Source organism: Martes martes (genome assembly GCF_963455335.1).
Source record: "Martes martes genome assembly, chromosome: 5".
Lineage (NCBI taxonomy): Eukaryota > Metazoa > Chordata > Mammalia > Carnivora > Mustelidae > Martes > Martes martes.
The window spans coordinates 76,669,239-76,691,663 of NC_137892.1; the positions used below are offsets into that span (position 1 = coordinate 76,669,239).

General features: G+C 37.8%; 1 protein-coding gene across 2 annotated transcripts in view; it reads left to right on the top strand.

The window, feature by feature from the left end:
* ELOVL7 (ELOVL fatty acid elongase 7) overlaps window positions 1–10,838 on the top strand; it is a 77,942-nt gene extending 67,104 nt beyond the window's left edge. For both annotated transcript variants that reach the window (XM_080803358.1, XM_080803359.1), the window contains 3 exons: window positions 1,922–2,027; window positions 6,720–6,856; window positions 8,964–10,838. In XM_080803358.1, coding sequence (XP_080659484.1) covers window positions 1,922–2,027; window positions 6,720–6,856; window positions 8,964–9,173 — 453 coding nt within the window. In that variant the 3' untranslated portion in view covers window positions 9,174–10,838. The remainder of the gene's footprint in view (window positions 1–1,921; window positions 2,028–6,719; window positions 6,857–8,963) is intronic.
* Window positions 10,839–22,425: the final 11,587 nt, after the last annotated feature.

Consider the following 22,425-nt stretch of genomic DNA (forward strand, 5'->3'; position numbering starts at 1 on the left):
TATGTAATGATCTCCAAGGATAAGTGCTTCAAACTTCACAAACTTACATTAGGATATGTAAATGATCTCCAGATGCCTCTCTAAAGTTTATGCTTACTAGATCTTCTCTCTTCCAACTTAACATCCTGTTGAGGATCAACTCTGAATTTGGGTGACTGGGGCCTGGGAGAAGCAAGTGCCATGGATTATGGTCCTTGATGAGAGGAGAAAGCTGTGTTCTTCTGCTTTAACAGTAGCCAAGGAAAGCTGGGTATTTATCATATATATGGGGCATGTAGGTCTCAGATACCTGGAACCAGTTCTGGATCTAAGAGCAGTGTCTTCTTCAGGAAACATATTACAATTACATATTAGGGAATACATACTTCTTTTCTTTTTTCAATTTTTCTTTTTTAATTTAAATTCAGTTAATAACATATAATGTATTAACTAGTTTCAGAGGTAGGGGTCAGTGACAGAACTCATATTCCTTGTAGCAAATCTCAACATGCTTCACCTTCTCAGCTGATGAATCACATAATGTTAGAATTGGAAGGGATTTTAGTGAGCATGGAATACAGTGGTTCTCAAACTTGGGCTTCCCTTAGAATCACCTAAATACACAGATGCCTCGACCCCACCCCTAGGGTTTCTGATTCAGTGTTTTGGACTCAGGAAGTTGCATTTCTTTTAAGTTCTCAAGTGATATTATTGCTGTTGGTCCAGACTCTATATTTGGGAGACTCCTGTTATAGTCAGTGGTTCCCAGCCATCATGGTGCAGGAGCATTAACTGCTTTAGAAAAACCCAAAAAACCTGGGACCCATCTCAGAGACTTGGTGCCAGGTGGCCTGTACTTAGAGACTAGCCATGGCTATTTTTATAAAGCATCTTGGACATTGTAATATACAGCCAGGGTTGTGAACCACTGATCTGGGCCAGAGCTCTCAACCTGAAAATAAATTGAAGCCAGGAAGGTAAGTAACTCACCCAGAGGAATGCCACTATTGCTTGGGACCGGGACCCCAGATAGTTGGTTTGGGACTTTTTCATTGCATCATGCTGCCATCTTCCATGTGCATAAGCAAATGCATTTTGGCTTTATTGTTTTCTGCATTGTATGTTCTCATTTATTTCCAGGTTCCATAAGGAAATGGTTGCTACCTCTATGTCCTTCCCTAAACCACATTTCTTAAATATTACTATGGATACTTTTGTTTGTGGTGCTCTGCTTGGTCCTATATTTAGAAGTCTGACTCATCACTGGTATTCTGAATTTTGAATGTTTTTTGAACACTTAATTCTGCTTTTGAATTTTTTCTTGAAAAAAATCTGCCCCTGCAAAAGCCTTTATGTTCTCTTCTTTGTTTCTGAAAACCATGGATACATTCAGTCGGGATGGTGCCTTTGTTGCCTTTCTCCTTTTTCGCAGGCCACTTTTCCCCCCATCCTATTTCTTCAAATCCCCTCGACTTTTTCCCACAAGTTCTCTTTTCAGTTTGCTTAATTCCTTATCTAAATTAGTAGGATGTCTTAGAGAGCAATATAGAATAATTTCTGCCCTAAGAATTGAGACTCTGTGCTTTCCCATATACTTCAAAATCCACATGGATGTTTTCCTACCAGTAACATTTCTTTCAATAATATTTGGCTATGTTCGTCACTTTGCGTTTTTGATTTTCAACTCCACATACATTTTCTTTAACACCTTTTTATTGATTCTCCCATGGCTAGTCATCATACCTAAGTTCCTTCATACTTATTAGCTTTTTAGCTGCCCCTTGGAGAATCAGCTGCTTTTATCAGCATTCTCTAAGGCAGCCCTTTCAATGCAAATTATGATGTGAAATAGTTTGTACTTTGCCAGTATTTTTGTAGATAAATCAGTAGATCAATCATTGCATGATTTTCTATGAACTTGATTTTTTTAAAATTATTTCAGATCTTTTTTGTTCTGCGTAAGAAAAATAGCCAAGTGACTTTCCTGCATGTCTTCCATCATACCATCATGCCATGGACCTGGTGGTTTGGAGTCAAATTTGCCGCAGGTAGCCAAGGGAGAGTTGGGATCATGTGTTATAAACGATTACATTTCTGTATGTTATAAAGACAAATTCTGTCCTTAAATGTGATTTAGAAGAAACTCAAAACATCAAAGGACTACTTGGATCAAACTTCTGACTTTCATTATTACCTGAAACATTAAAGTAGGACTTTAACCTAGATCCTTCCCCTACCCTCCATTCTTTAGATACATGTGATTTTTGGATATAGTCTCCTACCCATAATCCTCTAGTTGTTTTGTTTGGATTTTATTCTTTTCCCATATAGTTCTATTAAATATCATTAAATAAATAAACAGTAAAAAAATAAAATGGTAGAAGCCTTAGTTTTATAGAAATATAGTTAGTTATCTATTCCTTATAGGTTTCTAGGAAGTTAAAATATTTATCTCAAGTTCCAGTCTTCTTTGCGTTCAAAATTCCAATAACTGATACACACCTCATCCCCTACCAACTCTTTAAAGATGTGTCAAATTGTGGTTGAAGGATGTTGTTTGAAGTTGAAACTGGTTTAAATCAAAAGCTTGGCAAACAGCCTCTTTTGTTCATTTGGTTTTGGTTTTATGCCTCTGAACATCTAGAATCGGAAAAAACAGGTTAAGTAATTTTACCCTATCATCAAGTGTTAAATAAATGATGTCCCCAAGAACATGTACTTATTAGCAGATGTTGACTGGGAGATTTATTTATGCGAGTTTCCTAAATCTAAGAAGTCTTCGAGTAGATCTGCAGCCTTAAAATTTCTCTGAATAGCTCATGTCTATGAGGCATTCTGACTTTGTAGGACAAAAAAGAGAAAACACAATTGAGGACACTTGTTTGAATTTTAGAGTCTCTAGGCATGGGGGAAAAATCCTCACGTCTCAGAGCATGAGAGGGCATGAATGAGCCATTGGCATGAAAGAGGTATCTAGAGGAGCTGAAAGGACTGTCCCTACCATGGCCTGTGAGCATCAGATTTTCCAATATATGGGGTGTTTTCTTTGCCCAAATTGGCATTTGTATGTCAGAGTGGTTTTTTTTTTTTTTTAAGATTTTATTTATTTGACAGACAGATCACAAGTAGGCAGAGAGGCAGGCAGAGAGAGAGGGGGAAGCAGGCTCCCCGCTGAGCAGAGAACCCGATGCGGGGCTCCATCCCAGGACCCTGGGATCATGACCTGAGCCGAAGGCAGAGGCTTTAACCCACTGAGCCACCCAGGTGCCCCTGTATGTCGGAGTTTTTAAAAGTAAATGTCACTATTTTTTCTGGTAATGTATGTTAATATAAAAATAGTCTCATCTGTGTCCATTTTACAAATCAAGGATAGCCATATTACTTAATCTCCATTATTTTACTTCTCTTTATATGTTTTTGTTTTCTCTCACATGCACATCAGTTCTCTGTATAGTGATATTCATTGACATCTTTATTCATGTTGCCCCAAAATGGGAAAATACCTAACCATCCATTAATAAAATGGTTATGAATTCCTGTGTATATATAATTGTGAAATGCAAGTAATACCAGGAGACATTTAGCTCGTCTTCTCTTTTAAGCAGTTTGACTCCAAAATTATCAGACATAGGTGTCTGTTCTATTTTAAAGTATGCTAGAAAAAGTTCTTTCACACCCTTATAATTTATTTATTCAGATTTCTTCTCTGAGACCAGAATATTACATCACAACACTGAAAAATATAAATAGGAGAAAGATTGGGAGGCATTACCCCCAAAATACAGTGATTTAGAAGAACTAACACAAAAAGTGCTTTCTCTCTCTGTCTTTATCCTTCTCTGTATTTTCTAATTTTTCTATATTGAATAGCTGTATGTTTTATAATGGGAAAAATGAGCTTTATTTGAAGAGTAGAGTTGAGCACTTTTCTAATGGGTCTACCTTAGACCCATGGATAGTCTGGCTTCCATTTTCAAACAAGCATAACTTTCAATAATGAAAATTGAAACATGAAATTCTTTGGTTTTTAAATGTTACCGTGTCTGTGGACATCAAACACTTTGTAGTGGGTTCATTGTCCACACCTTAATCCCCCTTCTGCTTTACAAAATGTAAATACTTTCTTATATGTTCAATGAGTTGGCATTTCTGTTCAGTCTTGCATGTGGAATCTAGAAAATACTTGTATACCGAATACCTATATAGTGACAGGTACAGCAGTAAGAACTGAGATATTTCCAGAAATGTGGTCTGGCATTGGCTTTCATTCCTAGAATGAAACCGTCCAGTTTACACTGTTCTTTCAAAAACTTGAGCACAGCTGATCTCGATCTAGTATTTAATTTCCTGTTTGCCTGTTGTACAATTCTCTGGCGTAAAAAGCATTCCAACTTTTCTTTGGAATATGATGGGAATGTTTCTCTGGCAAGTTTTTATATTCATTATGCACATACTCCCTTCCAGAGATACGGAAAATTGTGGCAATTATCCAGGTGATTCCTTTATTTTTCTAAAAAGGAATAAAATGAGATGGTACTAATTGCAAGAGGTTAGCTTTGCAAAATTATTGTTGTAAAGAGGAAAGCAGGCTTAGAAAATACTTTATTAGGAAAGCCTTCCAAAGAAGATGTGAAAAACATTACTAATTAAAATGTGATTGTTCTATGAACAAACTTATTAACGTATCTGAGGGAATAATCATAACTAGACAAAATCAGCAAGTTAATCTTATTTGATAGCTGATTTTGATTAGTAACCCTTACTAAACTAGCTAGCACTAGTGTTAGCTACACTAGTGCTTTGTTAAATTCCTGTCCATAGGATCCTCATTTTAGGACATTTAAAAAATAAAAGATTCTGGATGGAAAATAGTCTACTGAAAAATGGGACAGGTGCCTTGGTGAGAAAGTCTCTGATATAGTTTGTTTCCTGTGTGTTTATATAATCACAAGACACAAAAGGACATAAGAGGTATTTGGCTTATGCCCTGTTAAAGCAGCTTGACTCCTTAACTATCAGAAATAGACGAATACTATATTTTTAAATCACCCTAGAAAAGGTGTTTTCACACCACTCTAATTTATCTATTTCACTTTCTTTTGGGAAAAAAATCTAATCCAAATGTAAATAATAAAAGGTGGGAGTTTGGTAATAAGCTTCATTAATTCAATTTCTTCTGACTTGAAATTTATGATAATTAAAGAATTGGCTGCATTTTTATTTATTCTACTTAGAAAGAGAAAGTTTATGAAGCACAGTACAGCATAAATGAGGCATTGGAGGAATATTTAAGTTACTCAAAAATAATTATTTAAAACATGTTATTTTAAAGGAGTACTTTAGCAGTGGTAGTATCTAGAAGTGTCTAGTAGTTCTGCAATTATGAATGATTATTAAAATGTAATTAGTTTCTACTGTGCAACAATTTTTATTTTGCCTTAAGCTTTCTGTAATACATAGCGTTTATGAACGTGGTCCTTTTTCTAATGTAATTGTTCTATATTTTGACATTTCACTTTATTTCTAGAATTAAAGAATACTAGAATAAAGAAATTAGAATATTTTGGAGAAGAATTTAAACCCCAGATCAAGATCACTAAGCTGAATCAGGCTATACATAAAGAATGCAGCTTCTTTGAGATTGTGCCTTTTAGGAAAGATGCTAAGGCAGAGTTTTCTGGTTTTTCCTCCTGCTATCAGCCAGTCACTTTGTTACCCCTTCCAGGGTACTACAGGTCCAGCTAAGGACAATTGAAATGATCTTTACTTCTGTTCTCCCAGGGTTCTTTGCTTCTACTCTAAATTGAATGTGATCAGTAGGAGATGTAGTGATTAGAAGAGGAAAATCAAGATAGGAAGACACAATTGATAATAATCAAATGGAAACAGTAAGCAAAAATGGCTTAACAATTAATGAATGTTTATTTTGGAAAAACAATAGTTGTCTTTAAATAATTAAAGCAAATTTAGCATAGCCTCCTAATGAAAGGAGTGTATATATATTTTTACTGCCAAAGTTTCATAGCACAAGAGAATGGATTGTGATGCATTCATACGGTGCAATACTATAATACTAACAGCCGTAAGAAAGCAAACTACTGATCACAGCAACATGGACAAATCTTAAAAAAATTATGTTGATTGAAAGAAAGTAGGCTCCAAAGATTATCCTGTATAATTCTATTTACATGAAGTTTAATATCAGGCAAAGTTCATAGTTGATAGAAGTCAGCATAAAGTTTATGTTGAGAGATGTATTCTTGGAAGGGGGACATAGGAACCATATGTGATGTTGGAAATGTTTTATATCTTGACTTTGGTGGATAGCTATGTGGGTATATATCTATGTGCACAATCATCATTTAAGGTTAGTGCATTTGTGTACTTTATATATGTCAACCCTCACTGAAAAAATGAATTTGATTACTACTATTAAGTATATACCATTTCAAAAAAATAAACTTAGTTTGTTAAAGTGAACCCAAATCAAAAGACCATCTTAGGGTTAAGATATAACAATAAATAAAGACATTCTCATTAGTTTTTGAAAGTTTGCGTCTTATATTTCACTGAATGAATGTTATCCAGCTCCCTCTAATTTGATAGCAGATTAACAAATTGATGTTGTATATGTTTTTCTTTCTACTAAAATTAAATAATTATTCTAAAATCTCAGTTGACAAAAATGAATCTCATTTTAAGGAGCATTGCCCCCAATTTACAATAATTTTATTTTCCAGGTGGTTTGGGAACATTCCATGCCTTTCTAAATACAGCCGTACATGTAGTCATGTATTCCTACTATGGGCTCTCTGCACTGGGACCAGCCTTCCAGAAGTATCTATGGTGGAAAAAATATCTGACATCATTACAGCTTGTGAGTAATTAATTTTCTTTAAAACTAGATATAAAACTAAGCTGGAGTCATTTCTCTTCCCTATGAATCAGAATACTAACAAGGAACAAAAGATACAAAACAATAGGAATATAGAGTGTGTGGCCTCTATATTGCTTCCCATCATTATTCTTTCCATGTTATTTAAACTTTTGTAAAGAACTGTGTTGGAAACAAAGTATATTTTTGGTAGCCAAGAGCTCAGACAGTTAAACCAGAATGTATATCTTTAGGCTATCTTTGTACTATTTTATACTTTTCTATAAAATAAATATATTTATGGGGTGCCTGGGTGGCTCAGTCATTAAGCATCTGCCTTCGGCTCAGGTCATGGTCCCAGGGTCCTGGGATCAAGCCCCGCCTCGGGCTCTCTGCTTGGTGGGAAGCGTACTTCTCCCTCTCCTGCTCCCACTGCTTGTGTTCCATTTCTGACTGTGTCTTTCTCTGTGAAATAAATAAATAAATAAAAACTTAAATAAATAAATTTATGTTAAAGATAATCTCAAAGTTATTTGCACTGCAGCAGGCACAATATAAAATTAGGAGTTAGAAATACCATCTAAATGACTTTGAGGGAGGGAATATAACTTTGAGGGGATTATGAGTCTTCCTGTATGCCTGGCTCTAAGTCTGTTTTTCCTCCAAATGGTAAACATACATGTGGATGAAAGAGGTAGGGGAACAGTATACTGTATATGTTGATAAATTGACAATGCTCCAAATAACCAAGCATAAGGAAATAGTGAAATAAATTATTTTAATTCCTACTTTGCAATATTATAAAATCAAGAAAATTATTCACCATTGCTTTCTTTTTAAGTATTTTTTTTCTGATTGTGAAGTAACATATGCTCATCGCTGAGAAATTAGAACAACTAACTAAGCAAAGGGAAAGAAAAATAAGCCTAATTCCGCATGTATGTGAATACCTGTTGCATGATTTGCATTATACTGCATAGACAATTTTGTATTGGGCTTTTTTCCCCACTTATCTATTCTTAAATGTTGTGAAAACTTTTTTTATTAATGTGGCAAAATGCTAAAATAGAAGAAAGAATAGATATTCTTATCTCAAATGTGTCGGTTATACACAAACACGCCTGTGTCAGATATTGGCGTGTCACCGAGGCTTCCAGAGGTGTCATCTTTATGTCTGCCAAATGAGAGAAATAAGGGTAGCTACTGCACAGGAATGTCATGGAAGTTTCTTAAGATAATGCAGGGAAAGTTGAAGATGACCAAAAAAGAAACTGAAAAGCTTAACTGCGGTCATAAATGGAAGATTATAGGTAACTGTTATTTTTTTATTTAGGAATTTTTGCTTGTCTAACATTCCCACAGAACACATGTTGCCTTTTAATCAGGAGAAGAATGAGATGCAAAAAATCTGGACATTAGCCGGGGGAGTGTTCCTCTTAAGATTGTGTAGACTGTTCTGGAGCAAAGAGCCCTTGGACATCATGAGGAGTGTCATCAATATTGTTTCACTCCTTACAGATTCTCTGCTGCCATTGGCAGGATATATTTTTATCCTGATATGACTGTGGGTGACAAGTGGCAGATACCAGGACTCAGGGATGCTTTGGCTCCTACAAAATTGCTAGGGCTCTAATTAGAATGATTATGTTTCCCCAAAATTGAAATACCTCGTCTAACAACAAGACAGATTATTTGAAATTGAAGCTCTTCTAGAAAATGAGGCCATAAGAAAGTGGTCCCACCATGTGTATTTCATCAAGTCAAGGACTCAAGACAGAGACTTGCCAAGAAAACCTGCTCAGATGGTTCTTTCTGTGGGTACGAAGGGGCTACTGCCCCGCCTAGCTCCTGGGCCATTTACGTAGGGCAGCTGGAGTTGTACACTTGGGCAGGACTGAGTAGTGGTTTCCCATTCCCATCTGGATTTTGACAATGTCCCACCCACTCTGATTCCCATGGAGGCTAGATTTAAAGATAAAATCCCGAACCCAGTAGTAGCCTAAAATGTGGTTGCAGAGTGTTTAAGCATAAGCAGCCAAAGAATGCATTGAATGATTGCTCCTTTGTGACTACATATCTGAATAATATTTTTCATTCTTTCATCTTTTAGGTCCAATTCATTATTATCACCATCCACATAGGCCAGTTCTTTTTCATGGAAGATTGCAAGTACCAGTTTCCAGTCTTTCTGTACATCATCATGAGTTATGGGTGCATCTTTCTGCTGCTCTTTCTCCATTTTTGGTACCGTGCTTACACCAAAGGCCAGAGGCTGCCCAAAACTGTGAAAAATGGAATCTGCAAAAGCAAAGATCACTGAAATGCAAGCGCGACATGAATCTATGAATGAGACTGGTATCTTACTTTCCTTGACAATCAAGAGCTTTATCCATGTGAAGTGCATTTTGTATATTTTTCAAAACCAAGAGCTTGTATTTTTATGATAAGTTATTGGGGTTTCTGATATTTGAGAGCCCAAGGTCCCAGATAACAGAGTCTAATTAGAGCCTAAAGCAGGTAGTTTTTCAGCTGCTTTTAAACCTAATCTAAAGGTTTTATTTAATGCATTTTGTTATGGTGAAAGGAGGATATGAAACAGTATAGTACTTTTCAAAGAAGTCCAGTATAGATGAAAATATCATCAGATATTTTGACCGTGGACAGAGATCCATGCCATACTATAGATTCCTTCTGCCAGCTCTGAAAACCTCTAACTGGGAGTTTTGGCTGTTGATTATATTCAGAAGACACTGTATTTACTCTAAAGTTAAATTCCTATCCTAAAGAGCTAACACTGGTGAATATTAAGTAAATTTTTGGTAAGTTGTCATTTAACATCACTAACAGTAATTTTTAATGGATCTCTTGTGTAGCCACCACCAGTTTCACTGATAAGACTTCCCTACAACACTTTTGTCGTATATACTGTTTAAAAGTAACAATTCTTTCGGTTAGTACCTTGATGCACTTAACACTAAGGTTAAGTTAATATTTTGAAAACAAGAGGATTTGTTCTGTAGCTTAAGGAGCACTGTGCTATTACTATTTTGCAGTTAACTTTGTGTATCTCTGGAAAGAGGTGAAATTTGTCAATGGAATAAGTACTCTGTAGTTCAGTGGGAAAAACCTGTTGTTGTATTATAATGTCACTTTCTCATATTGTTATGGCTTAAAGGATTATCTTGTTAATATGTACTGGTTACATATGTAAACGTTCAAATCCTTAGTGCACTGCAGGTACCCTTAAGTCATAAGTGATTTCAGACCTCCCACTATACACAGTTTCCAGAGATGAGTTAGAGTTGTTTGTGAAGCAACGGGAGGAAAATGGTTGCACAGAAATTCTCCAGGGACTATATATGATTATGGTAAGGGTCTCAATAAAGAGAGAAAGAGAGAGCCTGTTTTAATAGTTGGTATAGATACACTGCATGGAAAAATGTTTCCCAGGGTTATAAATTAATTAATAGCCTGGATTTCTTTTTTCAAATCTATAAATTATATAATGAAGACTTGAAATTCATTTTGCCTACTTTTGTTTTTTCACAATTACTGCTTTCTAAAATTCTCTTGTTTTCCTATTTTCTTGTTGGCAAGCTGAAACTACTGGTCAATAGAGTTTTGTGTCAGAAACAATGATATTTGGACATTTCTGAATTTTTCCCTATTGGTTTTCATTCTTGTTATATTTATACTTGATTTTGAAGGACTGCTTATGCCTATATGACTTTAAACAATTAATACTTATGGGTCTCAGTTATGTAACACACTGTGATAGCATTGTCCATCAGAGCCCGAGTTTTTCCTCACTGTGAATTCTTATAGTTCGATGTGTCTCACCAGGTATTTAATCTATACCATGGCCTTCTCTCTCACACTTACCAGATTTATAAGGTTATTTGCTTTTAAGTGACCTTTACTGATTTCACTTGCTTACAATATGAGAAGGTAAGAGTTGATAAATGGGGGAAATATTTATTTTCTCAAAAAAAAAAAGAAAGAAAGCACAGCAAGAAAGAAAGAACAAGTTATAATTTATTTCTCTGAGGGCCTCAGGGTTCCTAAACTATTTTCCTGTTTTGATTCTTTTCATTCAGCCTGCGCTAAAACGAGATGGTGTAGTGGGTGTTGTTACACAATGCACACAATTCCCAAACACCCAAGTAGACTAAAGACCAAAAGGAAGCACAAAGAAAAGAAGGTGATACACAGGAGAGTTTGGTTTTCGCAATATTGTCTATCCAGCAGTGTGCAACCTCTCCTAACCTCCCTGTAGCCTTTAAAATGTCTGACTTGCTTAAAATGTCTGACAGCGTGTGATGGAACCATGTTCTAACTTATGTGAAGAGAAGTGGAGAGCTGGAATGTTACATGAAAAGGAATCACAGCTAGCAGAAGTATCCTTCATATATATATATATATATATATATATATATATATATATATATATAATTAGATCAAAATGTGTATCACTGGATGTAGGACATGCATGGACAGTATGTTATTAAAGGGCTCTATGGGTCACATAGAATTTGTATTGGGGTTTCATCCACTTTTCAAGATTTTATTGCCTTTGGGTTTGCTTACCTAACAAATAAAGAGACCAGTTACAAAATCTAGTTTATGATACGAGGTTCTATGAATCATTTTAGTATATGTGCTGCCGAAGCGAGCACATCTGTGAATCATTTTAAATATCTATGGGACATTGCCAGTTTACAGTCTTAATTGAGTTGAATTTAAGAATTCAATTTAAGAAAAAAACTCAATTTAAGAATTTAAGAATTCAATTTAAGAATTCAAATTTAAGAATTTAATAATTGAACAAGAATTCAATTCAGTTGAGTTGAATTTAAGAATTGAGTGGACTATATTGTTACCTAAATTACAAAATTATGAGATGTCTCCTCAATTATCTCTTGTTTCTGTTAAATTTTTAAAGACTATGGAAAACTGTGGATATTGTCAAAGTGTGTGTGTGTGTCTGTGTGTGTGTGTGTGTGCATTATAGTAAATTTGTGGTAGTGTGGTTGTATGTGTGTCTTTTATCTCGGAATCTAACTGCATATGTTTGCATGGGTAGGTGGTTTTAACCTGAATACTCATTTAACCAAAGCATTTTACATATTTGTTGCACCCTTTGTATATTCAGAACCCCTGCTAGATGTTCTAGTGATACAAAGATGTCTTGAACATAGTTGGGGCCTCCTGAAACTTATAGACCGACAGAAGATTTTATGTAACAGGGCAGCTAGGTGCCATATGCGTGAAAGTTCTGTCACTTAGAAAGCAGGGAAGGCACTGTGAAGGATTTACAAGTTATGTGTTTAAGATGTACAGAACTTCAAAATGGGTGGTGGATTAGTGGGCAAGGTGTTGTAAGTGAAAAGAAATAACAAATCAAGATCTAGGGAAAGGAAAGTTTAGGGAATGGCCAATAGACCAGATTATAGCAAGGCTTCCTTCTGTGGACCCAGAGAGATGAGTCCAGAAGGAGGCGGGCTCAGACCTTGGATGCACGTGGCTGTGGCATCTGGGCTTGATTCTCCAGGAAATTGAGAGCAGTCAATGGTTTTTGAGGGAGGTGAGGTTTGATCTAAGGCAGTACCGTAAGAGCCATCTGGTGGGGTGGGGTGGGGTAGGGCGGCAGCTTTAGACACTAACAGCAGAGCTAAATTGATTGAGTAAGGATGAGTGGAGGAGAGCCAGCATATGTGCCTTGAAAGAAAGGTGGATGTGAGAGAGCTTCTGAAGGGAGAGTCTCATCTAGACTGACCATGGATGGGTTGACTAGCAGGGTCCAAGGAAACAGTAGAGTGGTGTGGAAAGTGGGCTAAATCTAAAAGCAGGAGGCATGGATGTTAGATGCGAGGTGACCTTAGACCAGCCAGTTAACCTCTCTCAGCTTCTCTTTCTTCATCTATAAAATGAAAACAATAGCACAAGTTTTCCTTGCTGGGTTGTTCTGTGGCTTAAATGAAATAATGTATTTCAATTGGTAAAAATATGTAGTAATTGGTAAAAATATGAACATATGCCTAGAGAATACAGACTCAGATTTAAATGGGGAGGAAAAGAAGGTGAATCCCTAGCTCAAAAGAGAACAGAGTTTATGGTCCTGTCTACTTTAGGTTGAGTAAGGTATGTGGTGATTGCAGAGGGGACAGGATAAATGGATTGAGGGGTTTTTTTTCTTTTAAAAAAGCAGCATAAACATGTTTATTCTAGAAATGACTTGAAGAATGAAAAAGTTGCATAAACTGTTGGAAATGGATGTGCTTAGGGATTTCAAATATTTCCTAGCTTCTAGCAGAGTCCCAGTGAGGCTGGAGACCATACATTTGTAGTGGTCCCAATCTGCATGAATTTGTTAGGCCCATAATCCTGTGGGCATGGAGAAGACTTGCACTACTCAAGGTGGGGATTTGCAAGGAAGGTGCAGCAGGACAAGGGAGGACATTGACAATGCCAGCAAGACTGGGTACAGTGGTGCATTATGGGAGCTGAGACTCTCAAAGGACAGTGGTGCTTACTAAGCTCCTTATATGTCTCATGCAATAAGATCCTTACAATATCCCTACAAGATAGACACAATGAGGTTGCTACAGATAAGGAAGTCGATGCTTATACCATTTACATACATTTTGACCAAGATCAGGAAGTTATTAGCTATTAAAGCTGGGTGCCAACCCAGCTTTCTTTGATTTTAAAGCTCTTGCTCTTAACCATCATGCTATACAGCCAAGAAAGTTGATGGAATAAGGGAGTGAACTGATTTTTAAGTTTAGCCAGGATAGACAAAAACCTAAAAATAACAGTTAAGATAGAAGTCTTTTCTTATATAAGGTTCCAGAAGTATGCAGTCAGAGTTGGGCTGGTATACTATAGTATCAGAGATCCAGCAGTTCTGCCATATGTGGCTTCTGTTCCCGTAGACACCTCATGATCCAAAATGGATGTTGGAACTCCAGCCATGAATACACATTTCAGTCAGTATGAAGAAGGAAGAGGGTAAGAGAAGGAACTGTTCTCTCTGTTTAGGGACCTATAACAAAAGTGATACATCACTGGCCAGTCATATGGGTCACATGTAGCGGAAGGAAATCAGGGGAGTAATACTCTATCCTAGCTGACTTTCAAGCTAAAGTCAGGGATTCAGTGATTCTGGAAGAAGGAGGTGAATGGAAATAGTGGGGGCTATAGTCTGGTCAGCAATTGGAAGTATAGAGGTAGTACTACATGGCTCTGGAAGTGAGTGGCTGGTTGCTGGTGATGGTTATTGGAATTGAACAGATGGATGAAGTATTAGGCATGGTGTTGGACTTCCTCAGTGAGGAAGAGTCTTGGAATGAATATGAGCTAGATGATTAAGGACTCTGAATAGGGGTATATAGCCAAGAAGACAGTGGATGGCAATAATGAGAAGAGCAATGTGACACAAGCCTCAAAATCTTGGATTGTGCATGCATGGCATTCTTTTTCAAAATAAACCTAATTTTAGAATAGTTTAGATTGACAGAAAAATTATGAGGTTAGTGCAGAGAATTGCCATATATGCATACCCAGTTTCCCTATTATTAACATCTTACATAAATCTAATACATTTATTACAGTTGATGTGCCAATGTTGATACTTTATTATTAACTGAAGTCCATACTTCATTCATATTTCCTCAGTTTTCACCTAATGTCCTTTTTCTGTTTCAGGATTCCATCCAGGATGCCACTATATTTAGTTGTCCTGTGTCCTTAAGCTTGTTTTGGCTATCATGGTTTCTCAGACTTCCCTTTTTTTTTTTTTTTTAAAGATTAATTAATTAATTAATTAATTTTAGAGAGAGGGAGGGAGAGCTGGGGGAGGGAACAGGGATGAGGGAAAGAAAGTCTTAAGTAGGCTGCATGCCTAGCATGGGCCCCAAAGTGGGACTCTGTGTTACAACCCTGAGATCATGACCTGAGCAGTAATTGAAGAGTCAGACACTCACTGACTGAGCCACCCAGGTGCCCCAGGTTTTTCTTATTTTTGATGACTTTGACAGTTTGGGGGAATACTGGTCAAGTATTTTGCAGAATGTCCCTCAACTGGAATTTATCTGATGTTTTTCCCATAAATCAGGTAGGAGTTATTAGTTTTTAGGAGGAAGACAACAGAGGTAAAGGATTATTCTTATCACATCGTATCAAGGGTATATACTAACAATATGACTTTTCACTGTTGATTTTAACCTTGATCACCTGGCTGAGGTAATGTTACTCTTTTTCTCCTTTTGTACTTTATTCTTTAAAAGGGAGTCACTCTGAAGTCACACTTAAGGATAACCCTTTGAGTGCAAAGTATCTACACAAATTATTTGGAATTCTTCTGCCTAGGTTAGTTGCCTGTTCTCTCCCATTTATTTATTCAATGATCCATTTATGTTAGTGTGGACTCATGAATATCTATTTGCTACATTAGAATATAATCTAATACTACATTACTTATTTAATTGCTCAAATCCTTCCAGTTTTAGCCACTGAGAGTTCTTCTGCATGGTTTCTGTGTCATTCTGACATATTTCCACTTCCTTCTGGGACTGCAAGATGTTCCAGACTCATTTTGCATATTTCCTGCCCTGGTTCTAGAATCAGCCAATTCTCCAAGGGGTCCTGATTCCTTTCATAGGGGAATGGTATTAGAAGCCCAGAGCTGGCAATTGGTGTGGTCATGGCTACTGGAGGGTTATTGGTTCTAGGCCCTCTTAGCTGACAGCAGAGAAATGTATATACTAACTAGTACACACACCTTGTAAATATTTCTATATACTAACTAGTACACACACCTTGTAAATATTTCTATATGTAACCATCTGTATATATCTTAAGGTAAACTTGAGTTCATGTTGATACCTTCAGTTCTAATCTATTACCACATGGATCATTCTAGCCTTTGCCCCTTGCTTGCCTCTAACTCCAGTAGTGAGAAACCTGACTGTCACATGTGCCTGAATTTACTTAATAGTTCAATTCTAATATACGTGTAAACTGATTTCAGAATTGTTAACCCATTGCACACTTTATCAACAAGAGTTCCTTTTGTTTTTCATTGACAGACTCTACTAATTTCCACAATTACTTAGGTCAGCACCTTTCCTCCTTACCCTATCCTATGAAGTTGTTTCATATATTTCTAACACAGTTAGGTTCTTTTATCATTCTACATTCCTTGACTCTCCCACCTTCTAAATGATTTTTACAAGCTTTGCGTCTTTTAAGTTTGACTCTGTGCTCTAAAACTCTTTGGGTTTTGACAAATGTGTGGTGTCATATATTCATCATTACTGTGTCATATAGAATAGTTTCACTGCCCTAAAAACAATCCTCTGTGCTTCACTGGTTCAATCCTTCCCCACCCTAAGCCCCTGGCATCCACTGATCTGTATACCATCTCTGTAATTGTGCTTTTTCCAAAATGTCATATAAATGGGACTGTTTCAAGTTTTTATTTAAATTCCAGTTACTTAGGATTTAGTGTAATATTAGTGTCAGGTGAATAGTTGTGATTCAACACTTTCATACATCACCTGGTGCTCACCCCAAGTGCCCTCCTTAATCCACATCACCAATTTCACCCATTGCCCCTTCCACCTCCCCTCTGGTAACCCTCAGTGTGTTCTCTGTAGTTAAGGGTCTGTTTCTTATTGCTTTTATTTTATTTATTTTATTGCATTTTTCCCATGATAAATGATTTAAAACAATCAAGTTCTTTTTATTCCTCACATGGGATGCCTTTTATTTTCTGATCTTTGCCAATTTCTACAGATACTCCAGTCTTTCTTCAAGTGCTTTCTCCTGCTCAAAATCTTTACAGATCTTATCAGCCCTCTTAGCAACACTTTTGTCTTTTGAATTTCTGTTTTGCTATACCACAGGTAGTCATCCCATATCTAACTTACTCAAACTCAGTTGCAGATTCAGTCTTTTCCTGTGATTATGAAATCCAAAAGTCCCTGAAACCCAAAGCTTGAGTCAAGCCTGACTTAGGCACTGAGAGACCATTGGTCTTTTTATTCATCTACATAAAGTAACTATTAATATATTTCACCACAGAAATGTGAATGTTTGACTGTGGGATGCTGCCTGAACCCTGCTGTGACGTTGAATAATATTTGGCATACGTACAACATAATCCTCTCAGAAAGATCCTGGAATGTACTTAGTAATCCTCAGGGGAAATGGAGGTATTTTAATTTTCTAGGGACAGGTAGGGAATGATTCTGAAGAGACTCAGAGATACCTTTGGCTCCTGAGAGCAGAGAGAACCTTCACCTTTCTTCTGATAGTATTTCTAGAGAGGTAGTACTCCAGGAGAAATGGCTGCAAGGTGCATTTGTTCAAACAGACCAGGAACTGGGCTTTTAGAATGGTCCTAATGTAGAAAGGAGCTGTTGAATCCATGGGAAGAGGGAGGGAAGGTCTATAGACATCACAAGGACCATCTGGATAGTCAGATGACAAAAAGCATTTCCACCCCTCCTCCCCACCCTACTGCCCACCTTCCCATACCTTGAGAAACCTGGAAAGGACTAAGGTTATATTTTCATTTGTTAAAATAAATAAGGTCAAGCCAGTAAGAATAAAGGTCAGGGTTAGAAACTGGACTATTACAAAATTTTTTTAAGTTTTTTTGGAGTCACAAATTTGTGGACAAAGATTCTTGTCTGACTTATAATGGTAAAATTACATCTAGTCCTCACAGAGAGGATTTTAGTCTTGGTCTTATTTTTTCCATTTTATTGAAATAAACTGCTCTGGGTCTCACATCTTGGAGGTCTTTAAATCAGCTTTCAAACCTGAGCCTACTGATTGAGAGCTCAATGAAGTCTCTTCTGGTTTCTGTTAGTTCATAGCCCTTTGGTGTCCTGTGTACTGATTGTTTACATTATGGTTCTTTTCCAAGTATTTTTCTTCACCTGTGTACTGTGTAACTCTCCAGCTTTCTTCCTTGTACCATTTTGCAGGTGAATCAAGGTAAATTATTTCCACAATTCCCCTACTCATTGTAAGAGTAATCACTGTTGCCGGGAAAGATGCTTTAAGACTGTGATTTTAAGAGTGTGAATCAGTTTCACACCTATAGGCAATGTAGCCTAGATAGCAATTCCTCATTTAAAATATGCCCAGGGGTGCCTGGGTGGGTCAGTTGGTTGAGTGTCCTATTCTTGGTTTCCACTCCAGTCGTGATTTCCTGGGTTGGTCTTGAGGGGAATCTGGTTGAAGATTCTTTCCTGTCCCTCCCCCCCACCACTTAAGCGCTCTCTCACTCTAATAAATTAACAAATCTTTGCAACATTCCCTTCGTCATTATTTACTTCGTTCACTGGAGAGCACTTTTGCATAGAACTGCAATATATTTTGTCCTCGTCAAATCAAACGAAGAGTTACTTTAAGGGAATAGCATTTAATTTCTTGTTCCTGGTTACAAGAGGGAGAGGAGGGTCTGTTGCTAGTGGATGGTGGTGGTGGTGGTGGTATGATATGTGATTGTTTTTCATATCTAGTGGCTTCCTTCCCCACTTTGTTACCACTTTGGTAACTGCCAGTTTCTTCCTTCTGGGCTACTCCTGACTACTGTGGACTAATGATGCAGATTTTTCTTGGTCTTCTCTCCCAGGTGGACATATACATCTCCAAACTCGATATAACCACTGCTTTTAGAATCTTTTGTTATCTGAGTTTCATTATCATACTGCCATTTTGTACAGGAGTCTTTGTCATCATTCCTTAATAGTCTCTAATACTTTAGGATTGTGAGACCTGTACTAAAATTAATTCTATCTTTGTTTAATTCATTATTGTATGCTTGTATAATTTTTTCCTTTTCTTTTTTTCAGCTTTACTGAGGTATAGTCGACACATAGGAATTGTTCCTATTTAAGGTGTACAATTTGATGTTTGTATATCATGAATAGATCACCACAATCAAGCTAATTAACATATTCATTATCTCACATGATTACCATTTTCTTTCTTTTTCTGTGGTGAGAATACTTAGGATCTATGCTCTTAGTAAATATCAAGTATACAATACAGTACTGTTAACTATAGTCACCACACTGTACATTAAATCTCTAGAACTTATTCGTCTGCATAATTGAAACTTTATATCCTTTGACCAATATCTCCCCATTCCCCAGGACCCCTAGCCCCAGCCCCTGGCCACCACCATTCTACTTTCTGCATCTGCGAGTTTGACCATTTCAGATTCTACATACAAGTGAGATCATGCAGTATTCGTCTTTCAGTGTCTGGCTTATTTCACTTTGTATAATATCCTCCAGGTTTATTCATGTTGTCACTAATGACAGGAGGTCCTGTTTTAAAGTTCAATAATATTCCATTGTATATATAGACAGTACATTTTCTTTATCCATTCATCCATCCATGGACACTTAAGTTGTTTCCATATCTTCACTATTGTGAATAGTGCTGCAGTGAACATGGGTGTGCACATATCTTGTTGAGATAATGATTTCATTTCCTTCAAATATATACTCAGAAGTGGGATTGCTAGATCATATGGTAGTTCTTTTTTAAATTTTTTGAGGAGTCTCCATACTGTTTTCCATCATGGTGGTACCAGTTTATATTCCCATCAACATTGTAAAATATTCTCTTCACTACTTCGCCAACACTTGTTATCTTTTGATAATAGCCATTTTAACAATTGCACAATGATATTGTGAGCCAGGATGTAAGGAAGTTATGCAAATCAGGGCTAAAAGCTCTGAGCCGAAGGGAGGAGGAGAAGGGCAAAAGCTGGGAAGGAATGTGTTTTGTTTTGCAGAATCAATGGTTCCAGCCAAGGGAGGGCCCAGCTAGGTGTTAACACCTGAGAGTCCCTTGCTAGGTGTTTTGCCTTATAATCCCTTATATGAACCAGTTTGAGCCAAGATTGGAGCTGAGGACCTAAACAGAAACCCCCGTGAGTTGTTCTTTTTTCCTTTTTTTTTAAGATTATTAACTTATTTATTTATCAGAGAGAGAGAGAGAGCGCGAGCGCAGGAATTGGGAGGTGGGGCGGAGGGAGAGGGAGAAGACTCCCTGCTGAGCAGGGAGCCAATGCAGGGCTTGATCCCATGACCCTGAGATCATGACCTGAGGTAAAATCAAGAGTTCAACACTTAACTGCTGAACTACCCAGATGCTCCTGATTCCCTTTTTTAAACATCATACAGTAATGTTTTTACCAAATGTGGTATTATTCCTTTTTAAAGGGTGAAATAAGTGATAAACAACATCTATTTCTGTCCCACCAAAAAAGGGGAAAGTTAGATATTGTGTTATCAAATAAATAATAAGCATTTAAGTGCTTCTAGTTGCTTTGCTCTGAACTTTTAATAAAAAGTCATGTCTCTAATACACTGAGATTGTAAAATTGAAGAATAAAGATGCTACTCTAAAAAACTTCAGTAGCATCAGAGTGAAGAGAGTTCTTTTTTGGAGGGCACCTGGGTGGCTCATTTGGTAAGAGTCTGCCCTTACTCTGGGCCCTGATCCCAGGTGGTACATTCCTCTCCAGGGGGAAAAAAATTGATACATGCAATGACATGGATGAACTGTGAGGATATTATGGTAAATAAAATAATCCAGTCACAAAATGGCAAATACTGTGTGATTCCACGTATGTAATGTACTTAGAACAGTCAAATTCAGACACAGAAAGCAGAAGGGTGGTTGGTTGCCAGGGGCTGTGGGAAGGGAGGAATGGGGAGTTATTATTGACTGGATACAGAGTTTCAGTTTGGCAAGATGAAAAGAGTTCTGCAGATTGGTTGCACAGCATCGTGAATGTACTTAACATGACTAAACTGTATGCTCAAAATGGTGAAGATAATAACTTTTACGTTGCCTCCTTCCCCTTTGTATTTACTATGCCTGTCAGATCTGGTGTCCAAGTTATGCTAGTGTTTTTAAAGGAGTTGGAAAGTTTTAAAAAATCTTTTACAACATTTTGAAATAGCTTATGAGGGACGCCTGGGTGGCTCAGTTGGTTAAGCGGCTGCCTTCGGCTCAGGTCATGATCCCAGCGTCCTGTGATCAAGTCCCACATCGGGCTCCTTGCTCGGCGGGGAGCCTATTTCTCCCTCTGCCTCTGCCTGCCACTCTGTCTGCCTGTGCTCGCTCATTCTCTCTCCCTCTCTCTCTGACAAATAAATAAATAAAATCTTTTTTTAAAAAATGAAATAGCTTATGAAATTGTATGTTTGAAGGAATCATTCAGGTTATTCTCTGGCTCCCTTCCTCCCAGCCATCACTGCTAAAATTCATCTCTCATACATTCCTGGCCTCTACCTTCCAATAGACCCCATTCCTTCCTGCTCTTCTTTCACCATTACCCCTGCCTGCTCCCTGTTTTACAGCTGGGACAGACCAGGTGTGGGGTGAGGCCACATCTTATGCTGGCCGTAGAGCAGGTCCTAATGGAGTAAGGGTTGGGTGAAGGTGCTCAGCACCCCTGTTAACCTCTCCTCCATCCTTCCCTTCTCTTCACAAAAGAGCTATTTCTGGCCCCTATCCCGTCTCTTTCCCTTCCTCCAGAGACTTCCACCCTACTTTTGAAGTGTTTGTTTTTGCCTTTATATGTACCTTTTCTGTTCCTAAACTCTCACCATGATCAATTCTAATCTCACCTTTGTGTTTCCCTACCGGATAGAAGAGAAAAACTGGGAGCAGAGAGGATGGCGGCTGGGTGGGAGAGCTTAGGAAGGAGCCCATTAACTAGATTCCCCACTGTCTGTAGAAATCTCAAGAGAGCCCAGAATGGGTGTGTGCTCGCTGCAGTGGAAGGAAGTGACAGGAAGTGACAGTGCTGTGTCACAGCCACTGCCCTATTACTTGGCAGCTCTCCATGTGCTTCCGCAGAGAGCCTTCCATCTGGATGCTACCATGCATCCTTTCCCCAATCCATCTTTTCTGGATTAGCCATTATTCATTGGAAAATGCAGATCTAATTATGACTCTCTCTCCTGCTTAAGCCCTTTAATGGCTTCCCATTACTTGAAGGATAAAAGAGGAAAACCTCTGACTTGCCCTCAGGGCCCTACAGAGTTAGCACCTGCCCAGCCTGCCTGCTGCACAGATAGTCTCTTACCCCAGCTCTCAGCTGCATAAAGACCTACCCCCCTCTTCTGGTTTCTCAAGTTTCTCTCTTAAGCTCTATCTGGAACCCACTCGACTGACTACCTCCCTGACCTTCTGCTATGGCCACCACTGCCCCCAGCATATACACAAACCCCTTGAACTGAGTGCCTCCTATTTTTCAGTTCATATGTTTAAGAAAGCTTTCCCAACTACTCAGAGTATATCAGATTCCCTGTTGTATGCATAGAACTCTAGAATAGGGGGCGCCTGGGTGGTTCAGTGGGTTAAAGCCTCTGCCTTTGGCTTGGGTCATGATCCCAGGGTCCTGGGACTGAGCCCCGCATCGGGCTCTCTGCTCAGCAGGGAGCCTGCTTTCTCTCTCTCTCTCTCTCTCTGTCTCCCTCAGCCTGCTTCTATGCCTGCTTGTAATCTCTGTCTGTCAAATAAAATAA